This window comes from Henckelia pumila, chromosome 3 (genome assembly GCF_033568475.1).
Source record: "Henckelia pumila isolate YLH828 chromosome 3, ASM3356847v2, whole genome shotgun sequence".
NCBI lineage: Eukaryota > Viridiplantae > Streptophyta > Magnoliopsida > Lamiales > Gesneriaceae > Henckelia > Henckelia pumila.
The window spans coordinates 195,709,904-195,734,420 of NC_133122.1; the positions used below are offsets into that span (position 1 = coordinate 195,709,904).

A 24,517-nucleotide genomic window follows, 5' to 3' on the forward strand; every position below is an offset into this window, starting at 1 on the left:
TTTATTCAGGAATAATTCAAATACTTGGATACTGATAATGAAATCTTTCAGAACAATAATGAAACTTGAAAGAGTTGAACTCAAATATAACTACCCAACTATTAAACAAAGCATTTTGCTCCATGCTCATCCAACTTCAAAACTTCTTGAAGCAATTCCCATTTCAATCTTGCAGGTTCCTTAAATTTTTCAATAATTCTGGGATGTCATAACCAAGCATTTCATCAACAGTTTGAATCATTTTGGGCTTAAGTTTCTCAAAATCATCAATGTTATAACGAGCCAAGACCTCCTTAAACTGATCAACATCAGGAAAGTCCCCCGCAGGGAGATGAAATTCTCGTTGGACCTGTGTCATGACTCATGGATTATCATCGTAAACTTTGAGTTTGTGTTTTATTACCGTATTTAAAAGAGAGAAACTAAGATATGTATTCGGTGGTTTACCTTTGCAAATACGTTATCCAGATTAGCTATAAGTTTCTTCTGAGTTTTTGATTTGCCCATTAAGGCAGGCATTTCCTTCTTGAGATGACTAATTATGTAGGCATGGATCTTGACGGCTCTAGCGCGTTTGACAAATTCATTGATCTGAAAATGGACTTGAATTAGATTCCCATTTCGAGAATATGAATTGTAGTGCTAAAAAAGCAGCAATGGGATATGAATTGTAGTGCTATTAATTAATGCAGCAAATATAACACTTGTTGTTTGTATAAAGTTGGATTACCCGTCGATCGCAAGCCTTTTTGGGGATGTCAATCAAGTCTTGCAGGAGGTCATCTTGCTCTTTTTCAAATAGTTCCTTCCCCACTGGTCCAACAGCTTCATTCATAGGTTTTTGGTCGAATGACCTCCATAACACAGGAAATATGATTCAAATCAGTCGTGATTGACCCAGTCCAAAATGTATCAGATATAGATGAGGTAAATATAACAGGGAACAATGGCAAAACTAATAATTAAGAATAAGAATGCACAGAAAGATCTACGCTCTGAAACTTATAGAAGTTCCCTGGGAAATTCTTATGAAAAAAGGGCAATGAAGTTTCAGTCAACCAATATATTTGGTGCGGACCATCCAGCCTCGTTGAAACGTGCAATGAAGCATTACTTATTAATCAACTTGATTTTAATGCCACTACATGAAATGAAACTATAAACTCCTTAAGATAAGAGATGAGAATCTACCCTATATAAACTCGCGCCACCTCTGGAGTGTTCAAAACTTTCCCAAGTGACCACATTAGTGCTCCATAAACTCTCATCAACTGCAACACGTGGCATGATAATAGTCAGGATCCTTCCTTGTTATACAAGAACTGTATCATATGAAAATCCACATATATATTGACAACTCTGTTATTTTCACCTGTTGAGTGTCAACTTGATCTGCTTTATTCAGGACGACACGTATCTTGTCGTCATGTCCACGTAACGATGAAATGACCCGCTTGAATTCATCACTTATGTCGAGTTTATGAGGGTCAAACAAAAGGAGAATTAGGTCACATTTTGCAGCAAACCATGATATTACACCTGTGAAATCATAGCTCCTTTGGGTCCGTTGTTTTTCGCCAGATAGAACCCCAGGAGTGTCAACAAGTGTGATGTGTTCAAGCAACTGAAGGTAAAAAATTGCATTAAATTGTCAAAAACATAACATTACAATCTCTGTTACGCTAAATGTTTCTAAAATTAAAACTTACGGGATGTGGCATTTGAGCACACTCGAATTTAGACAAAAAAGATCCACCAAAACTTGTCAATCCAGTAAACGGCAAATCTGCATGAACAGCAACACTATTGCCAGGAATGTTGCGTTCATCTGGCCCAGACTGAAAACATGAAAATATATAACCAATGAAAAATCTAACACTAAAAAACAACACAAATCTCATCTCACTTCTATACCATGACAACTATGAATCTATCTGTGGTGGGCTCAGGTCCAATATGAGCACCTAAAAAGGAAAAACGAAGTACGTGTCACAAGCTAGGAAATAATCATTTACATGATGAACTATGAAGTTGCTTAAATTATTCCAAATGGTTAGAAGATAACTAACCTGGATAGTTACACTGGAGCAAGTGTTTTATAAATGTGGTTTTTCCAGTTGAGTACTGACCCAAAAGCATAACCATTGGTTTGGCATCAAAATCACTAGTAGTCTATAATTAAAGAAAATGTTTATAAGTATATATATGCCCGTATAAAATAAAAATTTATTTTTTCTATGCGCAAAAATGCTATCTTAAATCCACCCACCAAGGCAGGAGAAACAAAATCATTAAAGAGATAAGTAGCTTCTAGTGGCTTCAACTTTTCGTTGTATAACATCTTCAAACCATCAACAACCGAAGTAATGGCTGCAAATGAGGTGATGCTCTGGCAAAAATGTTTGAAAATGATGAGTCAGATACTGACAATAAAATATATATAAAAGTACATCTAAGTATCACGCTGCATTATCTTAGAAAATGATAATGGTAAACAACGATTGATTGTTTATGTGTTTTTCAATGTAATGGTTGCACATTGACTAGCAGGAATCAATTAACATTATGTTAAGTGTCATTAGCATTGTCCTCTATTAAGAGGAAATGCAGCAAATTGTTTTGAGAAAAGTTTGCAACAAACTGTCATTGAGACTGAAGATAAGCAGTACCTTGTTTTTAGACTTCTTGCTAAACAAACTCTTAGCCGTAGTTGTCTGCGGTTGAGTACTTCCTGCATTGTTTTTAATGTCAAACTCATCAAAAGCACTACAAGAATCAAGAAAATAATTTTAGATCAAACAATAAATATTTTACTAACCATTAATTTCAGAATGGATATTTGATATCGGAATTCTATGCTTCTGGGTGAGAAATTCAAGGGTGAAATCTCAGTAAATCATAATATGGTGCAAGACAAATGAAACAAGATTGAAAAGTACTTACTTCAGCAAAGGTATCCAAACCTTCAATAGACGGAGGACTCAATGTTTCAAGATTATCTTCAAGAACAAAAGATTCAGTTTGAGTTAAATGACCACGAACACATAAAGTACTACTGAGATAATGTGATGAAGCACCTTGTTGGCAATATAAAAACTGTCTCTTAGGTCTCATTGTAAGATACTAAGATGTAATTATTTCTTAAAAGGTATAGTGTTGCATCAAAAGTGTGATTCTGCTATAGAAAAATACTTCAAAATCAGACTACAAAGAACACAAATCCTGTTCACTAAAATGCAGTTTGTGTAAAAGATGAGAAAAGTTAGCATATTTCTCCACTTGCCTATGTCCTTCAGGAGATCTGAGGTCAGTTCATGTCCTTCTTGCGCCAGAGATAGAAGCTGAAATAGGAAGAAAAGACAAAAAAGAAAGCAAAAAGAGAAAAGAAAAGGCAAGCATCAATATCTACAATCTCATATGCATCGACACTTCAAAATTTTTTTAACATTTATAACGAAAGAATAAAAACCTGCATTGCAGTGATGAACTCCTTCAATCCGAGAAATCCTTGTCTTTTTGAGTCAGCAATTGCCCAAACCTTTTAAGCATGTGACAATCAAATTAAACTACTGAAGCTAAATCAATGCAAGAGAAATTCTTCACGCATAAAGAACTATAACATCATAGAATTTGTCCCAAGTGAAAATCAAACATTCTTCAATCCTCCACCCGTAAAAGCTCACACAAAATCAACCAAAACTTAAAACTTGAGTCGTCTAAACAGATCTTACTAAGCATAAACTTAAAATTAAACAGGTCTGTATATTTATCTAATGGACAGTTTTGTAAATGCCGGTACGACGTCCCTTTATTACCTGCTTGAGTTCAGGCCTGGATAAATTGGACAAAGCGAAGAAGGCAATGGCATCCTTCCCAGTCAAACGTCCATCACCATCTACAAGCACGCAAGAATCGATCCATTGATGAGATATTAGAAACACTTGAAATGATTGTAAAAACATGTCCAAAAATGGGCAAGAAACGAACCATAATCGGCGATGTCGAACCAAGTTTGATACATTTTCCGGTTCTCCTTGGAGTAAGAGTTCATCGTGACTGATGAGATTTCCATTTCTCTCTAAATCTAAAAATTGGGCGGATAACTATAAGGATGAGTGAGTTCGATTTTCGAAAGAAGATTTTGAAAAGATTGGAAAGAGGGAATTCAATTTGGTTCCTCCTTAATCCTCTCAGGTTCTCTCTCTTAAATATCGCTTGGCTGCCAATTATTTACCGAAAATTTGCATTATCAAACTATTAAATTTAAAATCAGGTCATTGAATTATTTATAATGTCAAACCAAAATTTTCAAAATGATTTGAAAATTTGAAAATTAAACTAATAATAATTAACAAAAGCTGATATTGTTGGTTTTTGTTTTATTTCCAGAAATTGTTTTTAGTTTTCAAAAATAACATATATTAGAATTTATTCAAAAAAAGGGAGTTAATATTTACACTTTATTTTTTGTTATTTACAATCCACTTGTGAGTAAATTGGACACATATTTTATACATGAAATGGAGTGTAGATAACACAAGGTGGAGTGAAAATATCAACTCCCTAAAAAAAACATTAGAATATATTATTTTTAAATTATTATTCACCATATTATCTCTCGCAATCATTAATTCTAATTCAATCACTCTCTTAAATATGGTTTTGGAATAACGATAGTAAAATTAAGTATAGATTATTAAGTATAGATTATTGAGAATCAAGATCGAAAAAATAAATATATAAAACAAAATTAAAATTTTCCTAACAATAGTTTAGAATGTGAATTCATGATTTGACGGTAAGGTATTTTTATAAGCATGATTAATATTATGTAAAATAGCTTATAAATTAGCGTATCTTTTCAATTAGATGTTGGATGTTTAATTAAACTAGTAAGTACAATGTGTTCCACTTGTTATACGATTTGAAAAGATAAAATTTATAAGAAGTTAAAGGAACATTAAATATTTATGTAGATTTATTTGAAAAAATAAAATTTTCATTGTTAATTGAAGTTCTCGATACTAAAATGCATTATTAATTCTTCTACCGCTTAATTTTTACTTTTTGGTCATTACTGTATTGTTTTTGACTTGAGTTTCTTCATTCTTCTATTAACATCACCAATCCTCTCATCATTTTGAATCTTTGTAATAACTGTTTTGGAGATGACTGACTTTGATTCTCTTTATAAGGTTTTGTCGTTTTGTTTGCGTTTGTTTTTCTCTTATCACAAGTTTGTATTTTAGTGATGTTATTAGTATTTCGTTTCTTATTATCTGTAATATTTCTCTTTGACTGTTCTGGTTTCGAAGTCATCCGCAATTAATATTAATGTCGCATTTTCATATGAGACGGAATTGTCTAATTTGAAAAAAAACTTGTGATATTATTTTCTTGGGTGATAAAAATATGTTTTTTGCTCCAGTGTACGTTTTCTACAATATAAAATACGTAATTATTTGAAATACTATAAATAAATGTAAAAATATTGGAATGAATATTTTAAATTAACTTACAAGTGTGCGTGTTGATGTATTGCTCAATAGAATAACCAATAAATAACACAGCAACGTCTTTTCAAACAATGTCACTTAATCTTTGAACAAATCTTGGAAAATTATTAGAGTAACCGATAAGTCCAACATAATCTTGCCATAATCCCAACAAAACGACAGAGGTTTGTAAAATACCTCCAAGCACGACAAAAAGGACATGATGAGATCGATGCAAGTACATGTAAGCGATCTAAGTACACCTCATTGAGTGTCAATAAAAAATAATTAATCAGCAATATAGAAAATATAGAATTAATTCATATACATATTTCACATTTGAAATCAATTTCAAAATCTCTAACCTTTTAATTTAGGAAAAATTGCATTTTTTGTCCTGTATGTTTGTCACTTTGCGATTTTAGTCCTTTATATTTTCAGATTTCAGTTTTAGTCCACTATCTTTATTTTTTTGGCAATTTTAGTCCTTTTTCCGACGTGGTGCTGACGTGGCACCAATTCAGTGCTGACGTGGAGCTGACGTATACAGTGCCACGTAAGCATTTTTGAATAAAAAGGACCGAAATTGCCAAAAATCAGAACATGTAGGACTAAAACTGAAATGTGAAAACATAGAGGACCAAAATCGCAAATTGACAAACATACAGGACGAAATTTGTAATTTTCCCTTTAATTTACTTCAAAATTGTTATCATCCATGTTTTTGGTTAACAATCTCACAAAATAGTTGTCCTTTTTAATTTTTGGGAAAATAAGTTTTTTAGTCTAGTAACTTTACCCTCTTTAGGTTTTGGTTCATTAACTTTTTCGATGTGGATTTTGGTACACTAACTTTGCATTTTCAGTGTTTTTTGGTCCAACTGCATACGTGTCAACTTCTGATTGGTCCACGTCATCATTTTGGACCAATCAAAAGTTTACACGTATGCAATTGTACCAAAAAACACTGAAAATACAAAGCTAATGTACCAAAACCCACATCAAAAAAGTTAATGGACCAAAACCAAATATGGACAAGTGCACATAAATTTATAGTATTAACTAATTTTACATAAATATTTTTTAATGAATTTTCATATGAATATTAAAATAATATATTACACCATATTTTGTTGAATATAAGTTGGAAATAAATTTAGAGGAATGCAATCTTTTTTAGAGTACAAGTATAAGATTATATCAATATTACAAGTGCACAATTACAACAATGTAATGAAACTGCCCGCACAACCGACGGAACTTGAGCTTGGACTCGAGACTTGCTTATCTTGAGCAAAGAAACTACTAAATTTACATAAATAAATTAGAATAGTTACCCGCATTCAACAGAAAAAATTGAACCTGAAACCAATTGGTTTCAAGGTCTCACCCTTAGCCATTGGGCTAAGGGCTCATTGGCAATTTAGAGGAATATAATTAAGAAAAACTCACCTTCTTTAATGATGACATAAGGACAAAATGAGCATGACACAATTAAACTCAAACTTTTTAATATATATTAGATATATTAGATTAGATTATTTAACTATATAATTTTTTGTTTCACTTGAACATTATAAATTTAAAAAATATATTATTATTATCTATTGTTTTTTTTTTTTACAATTTTACTATTCACCACTAATTTCTTTTATGTATTTGTTAAATATATATATTTTTATTTTTATATAATTTTTTTATAACATAATCATAATTATATAAATAAATATTTTTACAATTAATTTTCAAATCTCCAAAAATAAATTATAAATTTCTATTTTATATATTTTCAAATAAGTTTTTTTGAATTAATTATAAAAATATTATAATCATTAGTGCATTAACTAATTTTACATAAATATTTTTTTATGAATTTTCATATGAATATTGAAAAAATTATATTACACCATATTTTGTTAAATATAAGTTGGCAATAAAATTTAGAGCAATGCAATTAATTAAGAGGCACTCATTCACCATTTTTAATGTTGACACAAGGACAAAAAAGGCATGACACAATTAAACTATCATCATTTTTAATATTGTCATAAGGACAAAGTGGACATTACACAATTAAACTCACACTTTTTAATATAATAATAAATATTAGATAGATTAGATATTAGATAAAGTACTATAACTTAAAAGGTGTTGAAACTATATATATATATATATATATATATATATATATATATATATATATAGGAGTGTTATTTACACTTCAATTTTTATTAAGCACACCCCATTCATTATTTTTGTACTATAAGTTGATTATATTACCCTTTAATAATTTTAGTAAATTCCTCAATATACTCTCATAAATTTTTAAAATATGTTTTCTAAACTTTAACAACTCAAAATATTATAGTTATATTTGTCAATATTTTTAAATATAGAATACAAACAAATTTTTAAAAATTATTTATCAAAATAACGTTCATTATTATGTTGTAAATATTTCAAATTTTTGAAAAAAATAAAAAGATAATAGTTCATTCTTATTTTTTCATTCACTACAAGAAAAACGGCCAAACACAACGCTTTTTCCTCGTTGTTAATGTCCCCGAAAAAGTGTTGTCGTAGGCAGTGTTGTAAAAGACCACGCTCAAAGACAACGCGGAAAAAACGTTGTCGTTACCAGAAACGACAACGCTTTTTAAGAGTTTTCTTTTATAAAAAGCGTTGTCGTTTCTGGAAAAGACAACGCTTTTTAAGTGTCGTTGTATCTAGAAAAGACAACGCTTCAAAAAAGCCGTCTTTTCTGGTAAAGACAACGCTTTAAAAAGCGTTGTCTTTGTTCAAATAAAAAACAAAAAAAAAAATTTAATTCACAAATTTTTAATATTATAAGTCACTCAAAATTCAAAAATTTATAAAATAAAATTTAATATAGAGTCTTTCAATATTATAAATTATTCAAATAAAAAAAATAATCGAATTATAATTTAATGAACACTAGGAAAAAACTATGCATTAATCTCGAAAAAATTTGATTCCTTTCTTCAGCACATGTTAGCGTCCCAAGCTTTCATAAACTACAGGAAGCACTGTACATCTGTCCGATCCTTGAAGCATTCAGCCATTCAGCTGCATACAGTTCATATGACAGATTGTCAAAACCTCAACTATGCCAACCAACAAGGCAGCTAATAGTCACTTTAATTCTCTTAAACTACAGGAATGAATATGTAATCAAGTCAAACGAATATAAAAAAGGGCGACTAGAAAAGATATAGGAGAACACTAACTATGGCCTTAATTAGCATACACTTGACTGTTCTATCAAGTTGAAATAACAACATAGACCAAACAAGAATTTCTCGATGTTAAGGATTTAGTGCCAAGGGTTATTACTATGACATCATTCATTCAGGGAGTAAAATTTTACGGCCTAATTACCTATTCAACGGTTATTTCAAGTAGCATAACTCTTTCTTCCTATCAATGCAATCTTCAATATATATATTTGTTACCATTATATTGAGATTGTGTTTATTGATGAATGGTACAGAATGTCTGGTATTTTTCTATACACTATCTAAAAAATAAGAGGAAGAAGAAAGAAACTAAGCCTCCATAAAATGCAGTTAGAAGAACTAAAAACTTTAAATCATAACTCACCATCTCGAAGTTGGGCCTGTTGTTCCATAGCCTGCAGCCGAAGCTTCAGCTCATTATTCTGGTTGGCCAGACAGGCAGAATCCCGCTGAAAGCAAACAGAAACCCGTCTTCGAGAAAAAGTTTAAAACCCAAAAATCCTGAACAATAAAAAATCTAATCAATCTCTCACCTGAAGCAAAGTAAGTTGTGCGGACAATGTGGTTGCTTCTGTCTGTATTGTTTGGACCTTGTGTTCCAACTTTGCAATATATCTTGTTTTCCGTTCTTTTAACCGAGCAACAGATTGGCGGTTAGCTAAAATCCTAAAACAACAATATTCTACTAATAACACGGCGCATAAAATTCGTCTATTTAAAGAGCAATGAAAGCAAAAAGGAAGGAAATATTACCTTTTGGCCTGTTTCGGATCACTTAATGCAATTTCAGTTTGTTTCTCATTCGCCATTATCTTTTTCAATTCAGCACCGCTAAACTCACCATTGCCCGCAGAACTTACTTTGTCAATTCAAGAGCAATGAGATGTTTTGAAAATCACCTTCTATATTGTACCAAAAAAAGGGCAGTTCATACAGTTGTCAAACAACGGATTATAAGAACAAACAAATAAATATCATTTTATCCCAGAAAGAAATAAAAGCCTAGATAAAGAGGAAAAAAAATGGACAAACGGATTAATTAAAAATTAGATGCAGCAACAAACCATTATTATTTTGGGCACGCCAAAGATACAAAATATTGAATTGTCACTTATATAAGATCAAACTAAGTGTTATTTTAATAGGTGGATTATCTGTACCATTTGTCCAATTCCATGAAAATACATCGCTAAAATTCTTCTGCTCCCATTTCTAAGTATCGGGGGAAATGCTTTAGCCATAAAAACTAACTAGTTTATTTCAACATCAATGAAGAACATTTAAAAATCTAAATCAACCCAAAGCCCAGATAGAAGGAAACATGATCAGCAAATTCGATGGAAAAACATCATTTTCAAATTATGAGTGTGAGAGAGCTATACCAGTCGAATCGGCAGGCCTAAAAAGTTTAACTCCGGAGTATGGGACATGGAGGTTCGGTCTCTTCCATGAATGTATTTGCAATCTTTTCCATATTTGCATCCTTCTTCAGACAGGTAATACTGCAAATAATTCAAGTAAGCTTTTACCGCGGACAAGCAGAAGTAACTTTGAAGAAATGAGATCGCTCAATGATCAGGAAAAAATATATCCATGATAATAAACCTTGCATTCCATTTGTCCTTCCCTCTCAGAATTTTCTTCCCTGGTCTTCACTCTCTCTTTAATGCCCTGCGTTATCAAATTCTTTTAAAAAAAAACCTTGTGAAAGTAATGTTGTCTAGTACTTCGAAGGATTCGAGCCAGACAAAAACAATATATAAACGCTGATTATAAAGAAATTTCAACATAAAGAAAAGGCACGGGCTACTGCAGTATGCATATCATTACAAATTTACAGGTACCTAAGATATTCACAGTATGATTCCTCCATAAGAACTTCTGCCATTTGCATGCTAGTTTGATGCTTGTGGTAAGCTTAAGAAATAACCCATAAGCTTGTAATTCTTAAGAAATTGTCTCTTGACTAAGTTTTTTGTTTTGGGATGATTGAGCCAGTGCGATTGTTTGACATTTGACTTGAAATTGGATGTTGAGATCAAAATAGCTTTCTCATGCATATTTTTTCTCAAAGTTAAACTAAAAAGTCATTTGCACAAATTTTGAATTCTTGTAGCAAATTCATTACTTTTCAAGAAGTCGTAATAGGGAAGCACGTGAACTAGTTAAACCCTCAGTTGGTAAGCGCAAAAAAAGGCATGAGGAGGATGATAACAATTTGAGTACTGTGAAGCACCACCAAAAGCCTTCTTGAATACAAGACCTGAAAAAGAATTACACATCAAAATTGAAGTTAGCTCAAAACATGGATTATTGGTGTTTACATATTTACTATAAATAGAGAAATTTGGCCAACTAAACCAGAAAATCAAATATTGGCATAGCAAGAACTGTAAGAAGTAATGAAAGAAACTGCCCTTTTAACTTCGGATCTGCTAGCAGCAGCTGTAAATGATATTCGCTCTTGAGCATTTAATAACTTAGAAGAATTAGCAAAAACTTTCTTCACAGTAAACAAATTGTCGTTAAATGTCCACTAGTCTTAAAAAAGCCATTCACACAAATAATCTGAAATGAATAGACTATAGTATCTGTGCAAAAAAAAAAAAGGACAGAATAATTGGAAAACACAATGAGAAAAAAAAAATAAGGATAGAAATTCAACAAGTGACAGTAAGAGATTACCTATACTCTAGAGTCATGATGTTAATCCATTGCTAAAGTTTCAGTGGTTTACCTTCATCATTGCAAGCAATTGGAAGATGTTTAGGAGCTTTCTGCACCTCAAGGAAGAATCATCAATCCAATTCCTCGAAGACCAAAATCGCATGCACAAATTTTAAAAACCCTAGTTGTCCTGTTTCGCACGCACGAACATGGACGATTTCACTTCTATTCCCCGCAACTCAAGCGACACAAAGGACGATGGCTGGTTTAGAACCGGGGGAAAGATGTGTAGGCTACATCAAGGATGGTCGGTCCACACTAATTTTACGTGAATCAAACCAACCGAACGGAATACTCGAAACAGGTTCGATTGCGCAACCCCTGACTTCATCGGCGACGTATTAAAGGTAGAAGCGACGATTGATGGGGATTTTTGTTCTGAGAGATGCGGCTATAGAATTGAAAGAGTGAAAAATAAGAAATGGATCGGAGAAGAAAATCGTGGAGGAGTTTGGGGATTTTGGGGATCTGAGAAGCAAATAGTGTTATTTATTTTTATTATATTTTAAGTTTTATTTTAAATTTTAAATAAAAATAATAGTTCTTCTACAACACTTTTTAAAAAAGTGTTGTAATATATAGGGAAAAAAACGGTAATAGACAACACTTTTAAAAGCGTTGTCTTTGATCCAAAAAAAACGCTTATAGACAACGCTTTTTAAAAAAAAAGCGTTGTCTTTGATTAATAAAAAATATATAACGACAACACTTTTCCCTAAAAGCGTTGTCGTTTTTAAAAAGACAACACTTTTCACTAAAAGCGTTGTCTTTTAAGTGTTGTGTTTGTGCATTTTTGTTGTAGTGATCATTTATGCTAATTTTTATTTTAACTTTAAAAATCAAACTTTTAATTTAATCACAATATCTAATGAAAGATATATGGCTACCAATAAAAATGTATATTTAGAAATATATATATATATGTAAATTTAAATATTATCTCAAACACTTTAACTTTTTTCGATTAGATAAATAAAAATTTTGTAATTTTTTAGGTTTATGTATTATATAAAAAATATCTAAAAACATTTTGTATAATGTACAAAATATTGAGATATAATATGAATAATATTAAAAGATTTTTTTTGTTTAATAATTTATTTGCATATGGGAAAAAAAAAAAAGCGTTGCCATTTTTTTGAGATATTAAAATTTTAGTTGTACAAAATATAAAGATTGGATTTGGGTTTTTTAAGGTAAATATAAATTTATTATATAGGAAAGTAATTAATTAGAGGGTAATATTGTTCATAAAAAAATTATATTGATAAGTTGGAGTGTTATTAACATGTTTTGGAGTGTAAATAACACTCTCATATATATATATATATATATATGATTTCGATTACATAGGCAATCACCATGGGCAACTCTAAGGTCATGTGTGCCACTCTATTAGCCGAATTACGGATATGGGTGAACTCTGAGACTACAGGGTTCTTTAGACCTCTCTGATTTATGCTGCAATAACACCAACATATCCAAAATTTTTCTGATTAGCTGTGACGGCTTGCACTGCCAAAACGGAGTCCGTTGCAAAGAGAGTCAATTGCAATTTGAACATCATGTAAAAATTATGTAACTCTAGATACTTAACTAAAACAAACAAGATTTCCCCAAAAAAATTTATTTTAAACAACTAATAAGATGAGATTTATATATATATATATTTTAAAAAATGTAATATTTGTTTATATTTTAATTACAGTTAAGCTGTTAGTTAATATGAGTAATGACATGTGTATCTTTTTTTTTTTGAAAAAAAGAACTATTATTTTTGAAACTCTTGAAATTATTATTATATTTTTAAACTTTAAGTACTTGAATTAAAAAAATTATTACTTACAAATTTATTATTTTATTGAGGAATAGCTCATTGAGCTTATTGTCATGGACTTGACTCTTCTAAGCTCACATATGACCTTTGTCCTTCGACTATGCTTCTGCGTGTACTTGCAAAACAACTTTAGGAAACGATCTTGGTGCTTAATTATAGAGCTTCTAGAATTTGTAGACAGAAAAAGTATAACACTTGAACAATGAAATGATTATTGAGTTGTTGATTACAAATGAACCACTACACCTCTATATATACAAGATCTCTACAATCTAGATTCTTCCACACAACTCTACACATTCTAGGTTGTCCTACATATTTTTACATGAGTAGTATGAATGGTCTAAATTTTTTTCGAAGTCTCCACATGTCTCTCGATCTCCCCGGTCCATAAGCTTTTAGACCCGACTTTTTTCACAACATTCTAGATCATTTTTCATTGACCTAGAATGTTCGTGTTCTACGTCCACAATGTTCTAGGCCATTCCTCATGAACTTAGAACGTTAATATCTTGTCCACAATGTTCTAGGTTCGTCTACTTCTCTAGAACATTCCCTTGCCTTCAAGAGAAAACTAGAGCACTCAAGAAGGTTCCGGATGTCATGCACCAAGCCTCCATGACAACTTAATTCCAAATCTCCTGCACGTCGCGCGTTGAAATTGTCGGGACGTGACATTATATGTTGTATTAAAAAATTAATATTATCCAAAAAAAATTAATTAATATTACTTTATTTTTTCTATTATTTTTAAAGTTTAGTTGAAAGATACCCCTTAATTAGTTACCCACTAATATAGCTGGCATCTACACAAGATTTATTTCTATTATTGTCCCTGGTGGATTCAAAAATTCTACCCTAATTTTGTTTTAAATATATCACATTTCAGTACTAGATGAACCATCAACATTCACTAAAATGGCTTACAATTCCGGAGTTTTTATTGGGATACTAGTTTTGTCGATGGTAGTAGCGAACATGCCAGGTCTAACACAGTCCATATCTTGCGCAGAAGCGCTCGAATTTCTATTACCATGTCAGTCATTTCTGATGGGATCCGGTGATATTAGTGTTCCTTGTTGCCAAGGCACTAAGGCGTTGTCGCAAGCTTCTTCTACGCAAGCAGATCGTCAATCTGTTTGCCAATGCCTTAAGCAAGCTGCTGCTTCTGTAAATGTCAATGTCGACAGAGCGAAGCAACTTCCTCAACTATGCAATGTCAGCGTTCCTGTCCCCGTTCAACCCGACGTGAATTGCGACGCGTTAAGTATAATAATCCATATATATTTTGGATATATATCAAAATATTTGATCACTTCTCATTTTGCATACATTCGTTATGTGATTTCATGAATTCAAATAAATAAATTAAATTTGTTATGACTTTCAGGATTCCGGTAGTCGTTGGATTAATGAACCGCTACAAGAACATGGAGATTAAGGCCTTGGAGCCTTCTGAGGGGCTGCATCTATAGGTAATTTGCCTACAAAACTCTGCCATATATATATATCAAGGGACCGTTTTGGCCAAGTACAACGTTTTTAGTATTTTATAAGTTAAAAAAATTTGAAGTATATGTTGGGACAAAATTTTTGTAAAATGAGTTTGAAAAAAACTTTTTAAAAAGTGATTCAAGTATAATTTTTTTTTAAAACAAATCAGTTGTGTTTTTTTTATGTTTTTAGGATTGGAAGGTATGATGATAAACAAAATAAACTATTTTCCAATTGTAAAAGTCTTTTTATAGAACAGTTCTTGAAACAAATTTTTATTCTTAAACAAGTTTAAAACATTTTATAAAATTTTAAAAAAATACTTTTATAAAATATTTTATAAATACTTGTCCAAACGAAACTAAAGATTTTAGTGTAAGATATATCTAGAAAAAAAAAAAGAACCATCAAATATATTTTTTATTTTAGAAAAAAAAATTGTTTCACTTATAAATTTGTGAAGTAAGAATTTACATCCTAACAGAAATTAAAAACTTTGTATTATAAATTTATAATAATATATTATTTTACGGAGTAAATATAAAAAGTGATGCTTTCCAAATTAAATTTTTTTATATGTAGAAAAAATTTAATATGTATAAACGTACTTAATTTTGAATATTATTTCTAATTTTAAAATTAAAAATTAAATTAATATACTTACTTAATTTTGAGTAGTGACGTCGTTTAATTGTCACTTCAACGACTACTACGTACACGTGAATTGTGATCCCTTGTAACAATTGGATTAACACTAAAGACGTTACCAATCTATCCATATTGCATGCGCATCTTTGTAATATTGGTGTCATTTATTAATATTTCGAATTAATTATCTCAGTGGAAAAAGTGTTGGTGAAAGAGTACTCAATAATTAGCTTATGCTGGGAACTGAATTGACGGAGGGACACAAATTGTTGGTGTTGTTTGGCTATTAATATCTCATTTTTATATTATTATTATTATTAAATAAAATATGTTGTTTACTTTATCTTATATTTTCCGATTTTCGACTATAAATTCCTAATCAAGTATTCAACGAAACTTTTGTTTGGAATATATGTGTTTAGAAAGGCTATATTCGTGACATGAATTTTTATTAATTAAAACTAGTTTCTCGTTTGCACGCATGTAAAGATAAGATGAAAATTTAGAAAGAAATGCCATATTTTAGGAAAATAAAAAAGGTAATTAATAAAATTGCACATAAGATATAATTTCGTCAAATTAATTAAAATATAGTTAGTATATATAAGAGCTTCAAGAAAAGGTAAGATTCTTACCTATAAAAAGGGCAGTCCTAGTAAAAATTATTATTAAAGAAAATATATGATGATAAATTACTTAAACTTGTTCATCTATCTAACAAAAAACGTGATATATTAAAATCCTTATCCAAATACTTAAACTTGTTCGACTATCTAACAGAATACGTGATATATTAAAATCCTTATCTATAAACGTAAACTTGTTCATCTATCAAACAAAATACGTGATATGATAAAATCCTTATCTATATACTTAAACATGTTCATCCATCTAACAAAATGCGTGATATATTAAAATCCTTATCTACGTATATATACTAGCGTATTTGCACACACACGTTGTGTGTGACAAGAAGTTGATTTTTTTTTATTAAAATTAATTACAATAAAAAATCTAATTAATTTATGGAAGAAAAAATGAAGGTATTTTTGGGTAAAAAAATAATAATTAGTTAAAAAAATGGAGTAAATTAGTTATTTTTTACCCTTTTTTTCAAATAATTTGAAATTTAAAATTTCAAAATGGATAAGTATATAAAAATTAAAGCTATCATACCAAGAGACCATACAATTTGAATAATGCTAGAGGTACAACATATATCGTGTACAATGATATTTACAACAAATATATCGTGAGATTTTGCTATTATGTCGCGATATTTTACATTCAATTTATCATGAGATTTTGATAAATGCAATTTTTGTATTGATTTTTTTGTATTGTACAAATTGATGTATAAATTTAGTTGTACATGTAGCATTGCTCATACAATTTTCCTAAGATCCTCTTGCTTAATAAATAAGTATGTGTGTGTGAATCTCCCTAGGTCGATCGATTCATAGTGTCCATAAATTATTTAAGTTTAACTCATTAATATGAATAATTTTCCATTACAGATCTCTATCATATCTTTGTTTTATCGCAGGGCGCCCAATAAGTGTTTTTTTTTTTTCACACTTAAAATATCGAGGAGAAATTATATTTTTGGTTATTTAACTTTTGCTCATTTTTGGTCATGTTATCGTTAATTCACACCCTCAGTCTATTAAACCATGCTTCTTTTTCATCATTAGCTTCAGTCATTTTTTGTTAAGATGATGATGAGACATTGGATATATCAACGATGTTCATCATCCAACATTTTTTGATGATAAATCATCATTTTTTAATGTTATGTCAACATAAAAATAAAAACTAAAACCAAGAAAAATGTTACATTACGGACTAAGACCATACCTTGGTCCTTGACTGCAACAGAGCAAAAAAATTCGGGCCCCTTAAAATAATAGATCACTGTTTTAGTGTTTTTGACTTTTATTTTATTAAAAATATTTTTTCAAGGCATAACATAATCACCTATATTTGGATCATTTTCAATTAAGAATTCTCTAATATTTTTATCAATATTTCCCCAATTATGCGGTCATGAATATTTAGAGGCAAACTAACTATTTTTATTCATATTTGTATGTTAAACAACTCGATAATATTAACATAATTATATTTATTCAGTTTGTTAAAAATGAGAGCTTGTCATTCATAGATGAATAAAATTTCTTAACATTATTGTTGTTGTGATTTTCTAGCTACACGCACCTATGTAAATGATCAATTGTTTATTTCTTCATCTTTTTATTGTTGTCTCTAAAATAATTATCACTGTCTCTAGTATGATTATTGTTAATCAACGCATAGTTTATCTTATCTAATTATACGTTCTTTTTGCCATATAATTTATCCTTCTATTAAATATTTATTTTACATCAATCAAATCATTAATTATTTATCTTACATCAATCAAATCATTGAATTTAAATTACTATATTACCCCTTATAAATAATATTATTCATATTTTTTTTATTATTAAAAGGACAAAATAGTAATTTTGTATTTTTATAAAAAAATTCAACTAATCAAATCAAATAAATTATAATCTATCAATCAAATCAATTACTATATTCACTACCATTTCTTATTTATTTTTATTACATTACATTATTTATCTATATATATTATTTATCTTATCATCCAAACCAAACTGATAGTGAATATAATATATGATTTGATTGATAGATTATAGTTGATTTGATTTGATTGATTAAATTTTATATAAAAATGATAAATTACCATTTTATCCTTTTAAAATTAAATAAAATATAAATAATATTATTTATAAGGGGTAATATAGTAATTTGAATTTAATGATTTGATTGGTGTAAGATAAATAATAAATGATTTAATTGATGTAAAATTATAATTAAAATATGAATAAATAATATGATGAAAAGAACGTAGGATTAGACAGGATAAATTAATACATGGATTATTAATAATCCAACCAAACATAGCCTGAGTTGATTCTACTTTTCTTTGTTTTCTTTGTTTTTTTTTCCTACTCAAAATAATTTCTTGGCATAATTGATATTATTGACAATAACTAACAATTTTTTTTTGTTTTATCTAGTATAGCTATAAATTACATAACTTAGAAATTTGGAATACAATTGTAAATTAATTTATGTGTGCAGATTTGTATGTTATATATTTGTTTAATTTAATATCACTTCATTGACGAAACTTAGCCAAAGTGACAACAAAATTAACTAATTCATAAATCGTGTCTTAAAATCAATGTTCTAAAAAGCGCAATGCGGTGGGTCGCCCACCGCCTAACGCCTAGGCCCCGTCTAGGCTCCGCATAGGCGGTATTTTTTTAAAACCTAAATAATAAATAACTTGGAATATTCATGAGTTTTACTATAAAATATAATTTTTATGTATTATGTTTTTCAGTTTTTGTACTAAATTCTTATAAAATTTTAATAATAATAATAATAATAATAATAATAATAATAATAATAATAATAATAATAATAGTAACAACAACAACAAAATAGATATTAATATATATCAAGTCTTCATATGTAATATGAGAATAATTTTTTGCTTGACTTCTTTTTTGCGCTTCTTTTCTCTTTTTGTGTTTGTTTCTCACGTCGCGTCTCTGTCTTTTTGTTTTTAATTTTTACATTTTTTGTTATAAAAAATAGTATCCACCTAGGCGGATTTCTGACCGCATAGACTCATATCATATACGGGACTAAAAGAAATGAAATGTAATTTTGGGTTGCGTCAGTACTATATAGAGATTAATGTAACAAATAAAAACATTAATTTGTTGTTCCCCGAACGACAAAAACATTAATGAAAGCTACATGCAATAATATTCTCGGTGTCCATGTCCGAAATTAGGCCGAAACCGAAACTAGGTTGGCCTCGGATGTATTTTCAGCCCACGGTTTAATCTCTCAAAACCTGTATAAATAGGCATTTAAGATTCCGCCAAAAGAAACGTAATTTATTTATTTAATAATAATTAACTTAATTGGCTAGAAAATTAAATTAAACCACGCACCATGCCTTCTAACTCCAAATTATGGGCCATGGGAATGCTACTGATTTCAGCATCGTGGATAATAAGCAGCGCCGGCGCTGTCCCGTGCACCACGGCCATCGCAACGCTGGCGCCGTGCGTCGATTACCTCGTGGGCAGGGCGGCCAGCGTGACGGTTCCGTGCTGCCAGGGTGCGGACTCGCTCAACCAGATGGTTAAGACCAAGCCGGAGTTGCAAAGTCTGTGCGAATGCCTTAAACAGGCCGCCAAAGCGTTGGGGGTTTTGAACGACCGAGCCGCCGCGATCCCCAATGTTTGCAGTATAAATGTTCCGGTTCCGATTAGCATTGATGTTGACTGCAGCAAGTACGTATCAAAAAAATCCCTCTTTTTTAACACATGCATGCATGAATTATACTTAATCTCGTGAATATGCATGCTTTGACGATCAATTTTAGTATTTCTCATCAAACTCATGTAATTAATCGGTTCATTTTATTTTAATTTTTTTTTTATAATTATATATGTTGTTAAATACACGTGCATGTTATGATAGATTTTTTTAACCATATAGTTGTAAAAATTTAACATTATATAATTAGTTATTTAATATTTACCGATTTTAGATGAGAATAAGTACTAAAAATTGATAACTTGAATATAGTTACGGGATTATAATTGATTAAATAAAAGATATAAGAAAAATAATATAAAATACCAGTACATACATGAATAAAATTAACATTTTACCGGATCTAAATTATATTAGTTATGTTGCATTTGGATTGATCATATACATCCCAACATAGAGTTATTTCAAATTCTTCCCTCAAACGCTTCCTCGAATCCAATTCCTTTCATCCAACCACAACCTTAACCTTAAGGTTGTGTTTGGATAGAGGGATTTTAAATCCATATATTTCAAATATATTCAAATGTATTTTTGTTGTATATAGAAGTAACAACATAAATTTCAAATCTACTCTTTTCATTTTTATATGATATTTCATGTTAGTTAGGATAGGTTTCAAGTCCACCCAATAATGGAAACATTTGAAATGCATTCTACTTTATGTAACTAATGTGTAAATAAGTCGTGTATAGATTTAGGATTTGATATATCTATTGCTTCATTATTAACAATTAAATAGAATCGGAATCCATAGATTTGAAATCTTTCCATCCAAACGCAACCTTAATAAATCTGAATTCATCGCTCCATACTCCCTTTCCGGCATATGATCATTGAAATTACAAAATTTATTTTTTTAAAAAACATATTTTTAAATTTATATATATATATATAGTACTATACTAACTTTCTTATAAACGACTATCATATACATATATAGATCAGAAGCAAGTTCATGATGAATTGTTTAAAGTATATGATCTGTACCTGCTTATGTATATTGTTTTTGGCTTGCCTGTGTTTTTCGGTTTTCTTGCAGGATCCAATCCGCGTATGATGGCAATTAACCAGAAAGAAACGCAAAGCATGCTGGGGAATTAAGTACGAGGCCAAATAATTAAATTAAGGAGAATAAATGAAGGAGAAATTAAATATTAGATCGCTTCATGTAATAAAATTTCGTGGTTGTATATATGAAGTACATTATTATAATGAGCTATAAATATACGAAAACCCTTGTAGAACCTATATTAAAAGATAAAACTATTTGTATTTTAATTTTAAAAAAAATTATGTTATATGGAAATTTTTTAAAATAATATTTAATATTTAATGGGTGGAGGATATGATTTTATGAATATAAGTAAAGATATTTTTGGAGAGATAAAATGTTAAAATAAGATATTTTTAAAAAAAAGTAAAATAGTAAGGTCACTCTTATTTTTTTAAAAACAACTTATAAGATGTCAAACAATTTATTTTGACTACTTATAAGGTGGTTGGAAAAACAATTACCAAATAAATTTTAAGAGTTTATAAGCTATATAAAACAACTTGATTATAAACTGTTTTAAAAGCTTATAAGCTCAGTCAATACCCACTTTGTTGAACCACACTTTTCGTGTCCACAAATGACCGATGGTTAAACGTATGATCGGTTTTTAGGTATTTTAAAATCTAAAAAAGACGTTTGTTGTGAATAATTCAAAATATATAATTGTTCATATATCTATCTATCAAAATTTAAGTGGAAAATTGAAAAATTGGTGTATAAGTTGGCCTGAATTTGATTTTAATAATCTAATTAGTCAAATTATAGTTTCAATAAGTTTCCTCTTTCTTGATTTTAGTTCATTTTTATATCGGAATACTCACACAATATGCTATTGTTAATGGATTTCAGATGGTGTTTGGTGACACCATTATCTATCAGAAAATCTTTAAAATTTCCAAGGAAAAATAAAATTGAAATTAGAATATTGAAATATAAAAATTAGACCAAGTAATAGACCAAATTTTATTTTATTTTTCCAATCATAAATTTATATATAAAAGGTTTTAAAACAGTTTGCTGAGGCGTTTTGGAATTGAAACCATGGAATATCAGTCCATAGAACCAAATAATAATTACCGTGGGTGCGGATGAAGCATTTATTGTTTTCGGGTGAGTAAAAAACAAATTATCGCAGTTAAAAAAATACTTTAATTTGTTCAACGGGTCATAATTTATGGGTTTACACATAAAAAAGCACCTCACCAATCCACATTTTCCTCTAATTTCTAATGCTGACAAGCTTCGAAACATGTTTGAACTTTGTTTTCTTTTGCATTTTAAAAATCCCTGTAAAATATGGTGTGTTCCATGCTACGTGACATAAAACATTGCGGAAAATGGTAAGATTTATTTGTTTTTGTTTTTTTTAATGTGAGAACTCGCAACCGCTATTTTCGGTGCGTACTGGATAAACCCAATGCCGGCTCCAAGGGAAGGCGACGTGAATCTATTTATTTTGTTTAAAATTCAAAATCGTGGTCAATTTTTTGTACATTTTTTCATCATTTATTTAGTAAAAAAAATATATCTTTCTATTTAAACAAAAATCCCTTTTTTCGTTAAATTAATCCACTCAAATGAGTTAGGTTATTTAAATTGGGCCAATCATCTTTCTTTTATTTATTGAATGAGATTTATTTTTGTCTATTTTTGTACTTTGGTTGATTTTTTTTAATTGATTTAATTTTTGATCTCGATATACTAGAATCTTGTAATTTGCTTATTCGACAATGAGAATGATTTTTACTTAATTAGATTATAATTATTCCTTGTTTAAGTTACTATTTAATTATAATTTATATTTTTTGTCAGATTTATTGTGACAAAAATATATTATTTATGCTTCTTTAATTTGGAGATTCTTATTTTATTTGTATTATGCATTAATTCATCTATGACTAATGAGATTTGAGAATTCATCGAGTTCTTTTTTAGTTTTGGTTTTATTTTTTATATTTCGATTCAATTGTTTATGTTATTATTTTTAGTTACAAAAATTTGAAATTTTGATTTTTACATGAAGTGATTGTATCGATATTTAATTTAAAAAAATTATATAGCTCTCTCTCCTAAATATTTGCCTAGGGCCTCTAATATTCTGAAGACGGTCCTGGGTAAACCCCTGGACTAACACAATAGCCTGCAAACAATATTTGTTTTTTTTTATTACTTTAATCATCTGTGCTGTTGAATTTTTTTATTTTTATTCATGTATATTTTAATATTTGTTAATTTTAATCATTTTTTTTCTTCGTTAGTGACACTAATGCACATATGATTCATGTTGAGTTGTTGACGTCACTATCGACATCACGTCGAAAAAATGTCTAAAATTGAGGAAAAAAAATTCAAAGATAACGAATTAAAACCAAAACTTGATAACATAGATGACTAAATCAAAAGGAGAAAAAAATATAAATAAATGAAAATGCAATTTTCTAGGAGAATTTTTTTGTATGCATGTTTCCAAAATCGTAACCCAAACAAAATCCCGCAACCAATCCAACCACTTTCCCCTGGACCACATAATCATAGAACGACAAACTTGTGAAGAAGTGAAGTGTATAAATTTGATGGCGCAAACACATATTATAGAACAAATAAAAGAAATTAAAACGTACAATATATATAAATTATAATGGGACGCACCAGTTTTCGGTGGCTGCCTGCTGTACTACTGGTGGCTTTAACATCGGTGATGGTTGGCCGTCTCACCACGGCGGAGATTCAGTGTAACGACGCGTTAGCCCATATGGTTCCATGTGAGATGTTCCTTCTAAGTGGGGATGCTTCACCGAGCTCCGCGTGCTGCGACGCCGTGCAGTCCCTGGACAAGATCGCCACCGAGTCTCCCGTCGACCGGAGAGCCATTTGCCGGTGTTTCAAGGACACGGCGAGGTCTTTCCCCGTTGATCTTGCCAAAGCCCAGCAACTTCCAAAGCTCTGCAAAGTCGCAGAACGCGTCGCCATCGACCCCAATGTCGACTGCAACAGGTAAATTAAGATATTGTTTGAGAGAACTTCGTACTTCTCAGTTTTTCCTTCAAAAAATTTCAAAAGTTTGTGAAATTTTGTAAAAGAAAATCTAGAAGCGCTTCCAAACGCCCAAACACTATCTAAATAATCAAATTATAGATCTTTAAAATTATATATATGAATCCAAAAAATGTGTGAAAATTGAATAAGAGAACTGATCACTGTGTATTAATCTTCTTGCATGTTTATTGGAACAGGATTTGAAGAGATAAAAGGAATTTCAATGAACGCTAGCTTAATCATTTGCCCGCGCCGAGCTTTATAAGTTTCGTGTACTTGTTAATAATTTTATGAAATATTTGATGTGAAACTGCATGAGTTCTGAATATCAATCGTTTTGTTAAAAAAAACTGAGAAGTGTTTTCGTATTAGAATTAAGCTGTCAACTTTTAGGTTCGCACGATGAATCTTTTTCATCGAATTACGCTTACATGGATATGGCGATGAAGTATATATGATAACAATGCATGCAAGCTAGCGTCATATATCATTCGGAGAAAATCTTAAGGGAAAATACATATTTTTTTCAAAAAGATAAAAT

General features: G+C 30.0%; 5 protein-coding genes across 6 annotated transcripts; 3 read left to right on the forward strand and 2 right to left on the reverse strand.

Moving 5' to 3' along the window:
- Window positions 1-4,227, reverse strand: LOC140887434 (EH domain-containing protein 1-like). Its single transcript, XM_073294676.1, has 16 exons — window positions 3,988-4,227; window positions 3,816-3,895; window positions 3,470-3,538; window positions 3,284-3,341; window positions 2,944-2,999; window positions 2,819-2,861; window positions 2,670-2,731; window positions 2,270-2,389; window positions 2,070-2,172; window positions 1,915-1,964; window positions 1,710-1,838; window positions 1,373-1,624; window positions 1,192-1,271; window positions 731-854; window positions 448-591; window positions 1-349 (listed from the first exon to the last, which is right to left on the reverse strand). The coding sequence occupies exons 1-16, from the start codon at window positions 4,070-4,072 to the stop codon at window positions 164-166; spliced, it is 1,641 nt and encodes a 546-aa protein (XP_073150777.1). The 5' UTR covers window positions 4,073-4,227; the 3' UTR covers window positions 1-163.
- Window positions 4,228-8,477: 4,250 nt separating this feature from the next.
- LOC140893592 (bZIP transcription factor 29-like) lies at window positions 8,478-11,558 on the reverse strand. 2 transcript variants are annotated; one of them, XM_073302675.1, is made up of 8 exons: window positions 11,490-11,558; window positions 10,881-11,015; window positions 10,358-10,423; window positions 10,135-10,254; window positions 9,506-9,654; window positions 9,286-9,418; window positions 9,117-9,201; window positions 8,478-8,582 (listed from the first exon to the last, which is right to left on the reverse strand). In XM_073302675.1, exons 5-8 carry the CDS (start codon window positions 9,559-9,561, stop codon window positions 8,524-8,526), a joined length of 333 nt encoding a protein of 110 aa, XP_073158776.1. In that variant the 5' UTR covers window positions 9,562-9,654; window positions 10,135-10,254; window positions 10,358-10,423; window positions 10,881-11,015; window positions 11,490-11,558; the 3' UTR covers window positions 8,478-8,523. The 2 variants fall into 2 exon arrangements, with proteins under 2 accessions (XP_073158776.1, XP_073158777.1); XM_073302676.1 differs by lacking the exon at window positions 11,490-11,558 and having other exon boundaries at window positions 10,881-11,191.
- Window positions 11,559-14,234: 2,676 nt separating this feature from the next.
- Window positions 14,235-14,791, forward strand: LOC140890292 (non-specific lipid-transfer protein 1-like). Its single transcript, XM_073298053.1, has 2 exons — window positions 14,235-14,578; window positions 14,707-14,791. Exons 1-2 carry the CDS (start codon window positions 14,235-14,237, stop codon window positions 14,789-14,791), a joined length of 429 nt encoding a protein of 142 aa, XP_073154154.1.
- A 4,665-nt stretch (window positions 14,792-19,456) lies between these two features.
- On the forward strand, window positions 19,457-21,219 carry LOC140893198 (non-specific lipid-transfer protein 1-like). Its single transcript, XM_073302261.1, has 2 exons — window positions 19,457-19,840; window positions 20,926-21,219. The coding sequence occupies exons 1-2, from the start codon at window positions 19,497-19,499 to the stop codon at window positions 20,951-20,953; spliced, it is 372 nt and encodes a 123-aa protein (XP_073158362.1). The 5' UTR covers window positions 19,457-19,496; the 3' UTR covers window positions 20,954-21,219.
- A 2,363-nt stretch (window positions 21,220-23,582) lies between these two features.
- LOC140886205 (non-specific lipid-transfer protein-like) lies at window positions 23,583-24,240 on the forward strand. Its single transcript, XM_073292710.1, has 2 exons — window positions 23,583-23,934; window positions 24,174-24,240. Exons 1-2 carry the CDS (start codon window positions 23,639-23,641, stop codon window positions 24,178-24,180), a joined length of 303 nt encoding a protein of 100 aa, XP_073148811.1. The 5' UTR covers window positions 23,583-23,638; the 3' UTR covers window positions 24,181-24,240.
- Window positions 24,241-24,517: the final 277 nt, after the last annotated feature.